The 6,411-nt window shown below is 62.6% G+C and overlaps 3 protein-coding genes across 3 annotated transcripts, besides 2 other annotated features; all 3 read left to right on the top strand.

Annotated features, from left to right (window-relative positions):
• Positions 1-104: 104 nt before the first annotated feature.
• Tco025E_04433 (putative mitochondrial RNA binding complex 1 subunit) lies at positions 105-2,762 on the top strand (the record flags this gene model as incomplete). The annotated part of the gene is made up of 1 exon (XM_029371343.1): positions 105-2,762. The coding sequence occupies one exon, from the start codon at positions 105-107 to the stop codon at positions 2,760-2,762; it is 2,658 nt and encodes an 885-aa protein (XP_029228517.1).
• Positions 2,763-2,866: 104 nt separating this feature from the next.
• Positions 2,867-2,900: a microsatellite.
• A 356-nt stretch (positions 2,901-3,256) lies between these two features.
• Positions 3,257-3,287: a microsatellite.
• A 228-nt stretch (positions 3,288-3,515) lies between these two features.
• On the top strand, positions 3,516-5,333 carry Tco025E_04432 (uncharacterized protein; the record flags this gene model as incomplete). Its single annotated transcript, XM_029371342.1, has 1 exon — positions 3,516-5,333. One exon carries the CDS (start codon positions 3,516-3,518, stop codon positions 5,331-5,333), a length of 1,818 nt encoding a protein of 605 aa, XP_029228516.1.
• A 768-nt stretch (positions 5,334-6,101) lies between these two features.
• Tco025E_04431 (uncharacterized protein) lies at positions 6,102-6,411 on the top strand (the record flags this gene model as incomplete). The annotated part of the gene is made up of 1 exon (XM_029371341.1): positions 6,102-6,411. A coding segment is annotated over one exon (310 nt), but the record flags the coding sequence as incomplete, so codon positions are not given.

Raw genomic sequence — 6,411 nt, 5'->3', positions numbered from 1 at the left:
AAAGGTGCACTCCCCCCGCCCCTCCCCTCCGTGCGAGGACCCACTGCGGGAGACAAGAGGAGCGAAGACAACCGCACAGGCGAGGAGGAGCGGCGCTGCCGGCGATGTACCGTCGCTGCTGCCGTGGGGCGCTGCGGCGCCCACTCAACGCCGGCCACGTTGTCTGCGGCCTGGCGCGCTGCACCACGCAGGGCGGCCCACCCGCATCCCCCGACGCCGCAAACACCGTCCGCCGCTCCCGCCGCGCCGTTCTTCGTGTCGTGCCGGCCGATGAGGACGTGGCGGAGATGCTCGCGGCGGCCACCGCCTGCGCCGAAGGTGAGCGCGCGGAGGCCGCCATGGCGGCGGCCCGGTTTTGCAACGCTGGCGACGTCGGTGGAGGCGCACGCGCAGACGATTTCGCAGCTGGCGAGGAGGCGGAGGAGGACGACGACATCGACATCGACATCGACATCGACGAGGTGGCGCAGCGGCCGCCCACCCGCCGCGGCACCGCCGAAGCGCGGACGAGGGAACCCGCGGCGGAGGCGGAGGAAGTGCTGCAGGAGTCGCCGGCGACGGCGTTCGCGCCTCCCGTCGATGCCCTGCTGCAGGCGGAGGGCGGTGCCGCAGACCCCGCCGCGGCGCACCCCATCGTTCAGCGGCAGGCCGTTGCCCGCTCGCTGGACCCGGCGGTGTTGGTGGAGATGCTCGTGCTGTACCTCCGCGCGACGGAAAACCCCCGACTCGTCTCCGCCGACGAGGAGCACGTCTTGTTTCCGGTTGTCATGGAGCGGCTGAGCGAGCTGCACCTGCGGCAGATGCTCGACATCGTGGAGTGCCACTGGGCCCGCTCGACGCTCGTCCGGTACGGCACTGCATTTAAGGACATGGTGCGCGACCGCATCGCCCAGCTCGCATCTGCCGCCGGCAAAGAGGCCGCGCGGCGGCCGAGGCGGGCATCGCGCGCAGAAAATGGCCCCCACGCCGAGGACGACGTCGACAACACCGGGGGCCTCGACGACGACGACGACGACGCTGGGGAGGTCTACGCGCACGAGGTCAAAAACCCCGCACTGGACCCCATCCTCCTTCAGGCGCGTGACGAGATGAACCCGGAAGGTGTGCTGCGCTGCATCATCGTCATGGGCATGAGTGCGGGCCGACGAAAGCGAGATCTGCAGTTCTTTCAGGCACTGGGCATATTCCTCGTGCACCACGTCAATCACTACAAGGACCCATTGGAGTTGGTGCGTGTGCTGACGGCGTTTGCGCGCGCCAAGATTGTCCCACCGAAGGGGTTCCTCGCGCTGCTTGGGCGGCGATTCGCCGTGCTTAATAAGCGGAAGCCGCTGGGCGCCCTTCCCAGCTACCGCGCCTTTGTGAACCTGTACAAGATGGGGCACGACCAGATGAACAGCTTTAGATTTCTGGCAAACTGCATTTACGACACCATCGACGCCAACGTCAAGTCCGAGAAGAAGCGCCAGCGGTTGGTGGAGCTGCGGCGCACGCGTGACGCGGCCGACGCGGCGGCGCAGGCGGAAACTACGGAGGGCGGCGGTGAGGACGGCTCCGCGACGGTCGGTGACCTTGACCCCCAGCTGCTGCAGGTGATAAAGGCGAGGGAGCGATTCAAGCGTTTGACGGAACTGAAGCCATCGATGTTTACCAAACTCCTTCTCGTGCTCGCCCGCTTTGGTGCCCCGCACCAGCAGTACCTCCGCCCCACGACAGTGCCGCTGATTCTTCCCACCCTGCACTGCTTTCCCCCGCCCAGCTTCTCCCGCCTCCTGCGGTCCCTGCACCTCTTTAGGACAACCGACCTGGAGCTGATTGAGCCCATCATTGACCACCTCGCCGACACCCTCGGTGCCACGGCTGTCCTGCCTGAGGATGTGCTGGAGGTGGTTCGCATCGTCTCCCCCGCGGAGGTGCCAGTCCCGCGCAATCTCTCAAAGCTGCTGCTGCTGTGCGAGGCGGTGTACGCGGGTGCGGAGGTGGCGCCACCGCGGCTCATCCTTCCGAGCGACATGTGCTCGGTGGCCGCCGCGCTTCTGAAGATACAAATGAAAGAGGAGGTTCCGCTGGACGCCCTGGACCCGCTGACGCGCCTCATGGAGGTCTTTGCGGGCCGCTTCAGTGCCCTCATGAAGCTGCACGTCGTCTCCCTCACACACGTTGACATCTTTGCGGACCTGTGCAAGCAGCAGCGCCACCCGGACGTCTCTGGACGAATTGCTAAGCTCGTCGAGGAGCGGCGCCGCGTGAGCGCCGCGGAGGGGGATGACGAGTACTACAGTCGCCTCGACATTGACGTGCGGGAGACGTTTCACAAAATCATGCTGGTGAACGATTTCAAGACGTACGGGCAATACCGGCCGACCCCCGGAGTGCTTCAGGTGGACTTCCGGCAGGCCCTGACTGAGGTGGGCGCGTTTGACGTGCTGGAGGCCACGCACCTCTTTGCCCAGGCCTTCCCCAACACGCTGCAGCCGACGGTCGTGCGGCACCTCAGTCGCAGCATCCTTGCGAAGCTCGGCGGCGGCGGCGAGGAGGTCATCACTGCGGACAACACAATGGTGCTGCGCCCCCCGCGCGAGCTGCTGCTCACGAAGGAGGACCTCGCCAAGTTTGTGGCGTTGGTGCAGGCAACCCCTCTAAGCCGTGTGCGGGAGTCGCCGGTGGTGTGGCGCTTTATTGCCGAAAAGGCGCGGCGGCTGCGGATGAGTGAGGTGCTCAGGACCGCCGAGCTGCAGTCCGCCGCCGCCGCGACGGCATAGGCGGCAAAGACGTGCCGGCAAAGCAACGCAATGCTCCCCCTACTCCCCCGCACAAAGGCGCCCCCACGCGGAGGCTGGCAGAGACCCCCCAATGCAGAGCGGCGGAGAAGAGAAAGAGAAAGAGAAAAAAAAAGGAAAAATTCCTTCAGCGGCAATGAACACGCACATATATACTCCAAAGGAACGCAACGGGAAATGTCCTCGCAGGTGGTGTCTTCGTCTTTCACATTAAGTTGCAGTCGCCTGTGGGAAGCCGTGCGGAAATAACGGCACCGGCGACCGCACATTAACACGCTCATCCATAGCGTAGGGAGGGAAGGGGGCCGAGGGAAACGAAACAAACGGAAGCGGCTGCGTGATTGTGGTTGTATGTGTGTAAGTATGTGTGGGTGCTGGGAACACACGGACTCCATTCTGTTGTGTTGCCCGTTATCGTGGCAGGAATGCTTGGCACACGAACCCAAACCTCGCACCTTGCACGCACGGCACAGCAGTATATATACATATACATATATATATATGTATCTTTCTTTTCCCCTTCTTTCCCGCAGTGCCGCGCCGCAACGTTTTTTATTCTCTGCCTCAAGCTCTTGCTCCTTTTTTGTTTTGCATTGCATTTTGCTTTGAAAAAATATATATACATGTACTTTTCGTTCTTATCTCCTCTTTCCATCTGCTACTGCTTGCCGCTGCGGGCCCCAGAGGAGAACGCGATCCGGAGCTGCGGCTGGGGGGGGGGCGGCGGGCGTTGTGATGACACTCCCGGTGGACGCGGACGCCACGCCACCCGCGGTGCACTTCGAGCTGCACACCCGCAAACTCGGCGAGGATGACGCGTGCCTGCAGTGGCTCAGGCGCCGCTACTCCCATGCAGCGGCGGATGCGGACTTGCTTTTGGCACGGATAGAGAATGACTTGTCCGCCTGCGCCACGCACCGTTGGGCGCAATTCTCGCGACGTTCGCCGGTCTACGAGGCAACCCCGCCGCGGACGGACAACCCCCAATCCAACACGACGGCGGTGCGCATGGAGGAGGGCAAAGCGACCGGGCGGCACGGTGACGTCACCGTGAGCGTGCAGGACGCCCGTCCGAGGCCGGCTTCGGGGCTGCAGGAGGAGGAGCAGATGCGGCTGGAGCCCTCGCGCCATATCTTCACAGAGGCGGCGCGCAAAAGAGCCCAAACCCAGCTTTCGAAGGCAGTTGCGGCGGCCGGTAGACCGTCTGAGACGACGAGTGCGCCTCGCCCCTTTTTTGGTGGCTACTTCCTCCCACCGCACTCTGCCGGCCCGACATCTTTTCTGGTCTTTCCGCAGTGGATGCACGACGCCCGCGTGGGTGCCGCGCGGCCGCAGGAGTTGCCGTACTTCCTCCGAGGCACCATTGGCCGAAGCCCCAGCCGCATGGGCGACGACAACACGGCGAGGATCGAAGGAAGCCGAGGACCGCTGCAGGAACTGCTGACAAGCATTATTTGCAATGCGTCGTTTTCCCGCAAGTTTGCTGCCACCACGCCGCGGTGGCCCCTTTTCGACGGCGTCGACGCCGTGCGAGTGGACGTGTACGCCAACAATGCGACCGCGGAGCGTCTCAGTACCCCTCTCGCCGACGCCCAGCCGGAGCGCAAAGCGAAGCCGCGCACCCTCAACTTTTGCGACAGCGGCGCGCGCGCCTCGTTCTTTTTCCAGAACCCCCGATACTCACTCACGTTGGGCACTTCCTACCGCGTGGCGCAGCTTCCATCGCAAGCATCGGCGAAGGGGCCGGCCATCGCCTCCTTGGTACTTTTAGACGGTTACGACAGTGCGGTGCAGCGCTTTACCGCGCCGCGGCTGCATCGCTGGTTTCCTAGCGCAACTTACCATCTGCAGTGGTCTGCGGGACCGGGTGTGGAGTACGCCAGCGCGGGCAAGCCATGGACGGTCTTTGGCAAGCTGAACACAGAGTGGTGGGTGGAGTGGCCCCTCTTTAAGCGCGTCCTCGTTTGCATCCGTAATCAGTCCGCACTTGTGCGGCCACTCCCTTTACAGCGCTCGAAGGAAGTCGCCGTGGTGAGTGACGGCAGCCATACTGCAGCTGCCTCGCCTCACGGCAGCGGTGGTGAAACACACAGCCTGTTTTGGGCGACGCAGGGGCCGAGGTGGGACGCGAATCTTGTGCGCGGCTTCAAGGACGACTACGCCGCGATGCACTACGCCTCACGCTGGTACACGCTCGTTTCTGCGGAGCTGGCCTCCAGTACGCGTCGACGGGAGCGGGGCTCGAAGGGGTGGAAAGCCCCCACCTGGATGCTCTACGCGAATGCCTGCTTCGTGGACTCGCTCACCGCACCGCCGCGGGCGTCTGTTGGCTTCGCCTTTTCCGGAACCCCGCGCGGCACCACTGACGCGTTTAATGTCCTCACCCCATTCTCCTTCGACTGCAGCTTTAACTGGCGGCTGGACTTCAGTCAGGGGCGGCCCGCGCTGGTGTCAGGCGTTGCCCCCGGCCAACGAGCCGAGTCATCGGTGCTGCGGCTCTCCCACGTCGAAACCTTCCGTCATTTTCGCTGCGGATTGACGTGGAGGGCGTGAGGGAAATTCGCCACCTCCCTGGAGGAACCCACACGCTTGTTCCCCCCCCGCCTGCGCCCCAGAAAACAGCAACAGCGGCCAGGAGACAGTCACGCAACGAGGGAGGTGAACGCCGCTCATGCCACTGTGTGACTAAGTTGATCAGCAGAAAGGCGCCAAGGGGAGAAAAGAAAAGAGTTGATAGAGGACACGGTTTTCTGCCAGCACCTCCGCTGTTTTTTCTTTTCTTTTCTGTTGTTACGTCAGTGGACACAGCGTTATGGCCGCATGAGGGGAAGCTGATGCCCCCCGCTGCACTTTTCTTACCCTTCACACGACAATGTTCAGGCGGACCGTACAAAATTGGGGAAAAGTCGATCCCGGCGTCTCTGTGTGCAGTTTATGCTTTTGCCCCCCTCATGTAAGCAGTGCCGCTGTGCCGGCCGGGGCAACAAACAAACGACGTTACGGAGTCGCGAGGACAGTGCCGAAGTCACCGAGGATCGACCGCGGCCTCTGCTGCAGAGACTGTCTACGTTTAGATTGTACTGCACGCTTTATCTTTTTTTTTTGCCGCTTGGGCCTCACCCCACACTGTCCTCTGGTTCACTTCAAACAACCCATTGCGTGCGCACAATTACCCCCTTTTCCCCGTCCAACACGCACGCGTATGATCTTCCATCAGCCTCTTACTTTTTATATATGCATGTTTTTGCTTCTTGGTGTGCGTTGCATCTCGTATTTTTCTTTCCTTCTTCTTTTTCCTGGGGGTGCCGTTCTTCTGCCCTCATGCTCCCCGCTGTTTGCCTCCTCCCAATGTGTCTCCCGGGCTCCAGAATCGTTATGAACGTTGACGTCATCGATGCGACGGCGGAGGCGCTCCCGCTGGAGCTGTTGAACGCAACGAACAAGGAGCTGACGGCGCAGCTGTCGCGGCACGAGCAGCTGTGCGATGAGAAGATACGTGCGATAGAGGACCTGCGGAGGCGGCTGCAGTTCATGAAGGAGCACCTCAGCAACGTGCGTGGGGAGATCGTGAGCACCCAGAGCCTGGTGGAGTGCAAGCGGCGCGAGGTGGAGTCCGGAACGCACATGTACC

This window comes from Trypanosoma conorhini (genome assembly GCF_003719485.1).
Source record: "Trypanosoma conorhini strain 025E chromosome Unknown Tco_14.4_contig_00226, whole genome shotgun sequence".
In the NCBI taxonomy this organism is placed as follows: domain Eukaryota; phylum Euglenozoa; class Kinetoplastea; order Trypanosomatida; family Trypanosomatidae; genus Trypanosoma; species Trypanosoma conorhini.
Note: the sequence above shows the minus strand (reverse complement) of the source record. Positions and strands in the feature narration are given on the sequence as shown.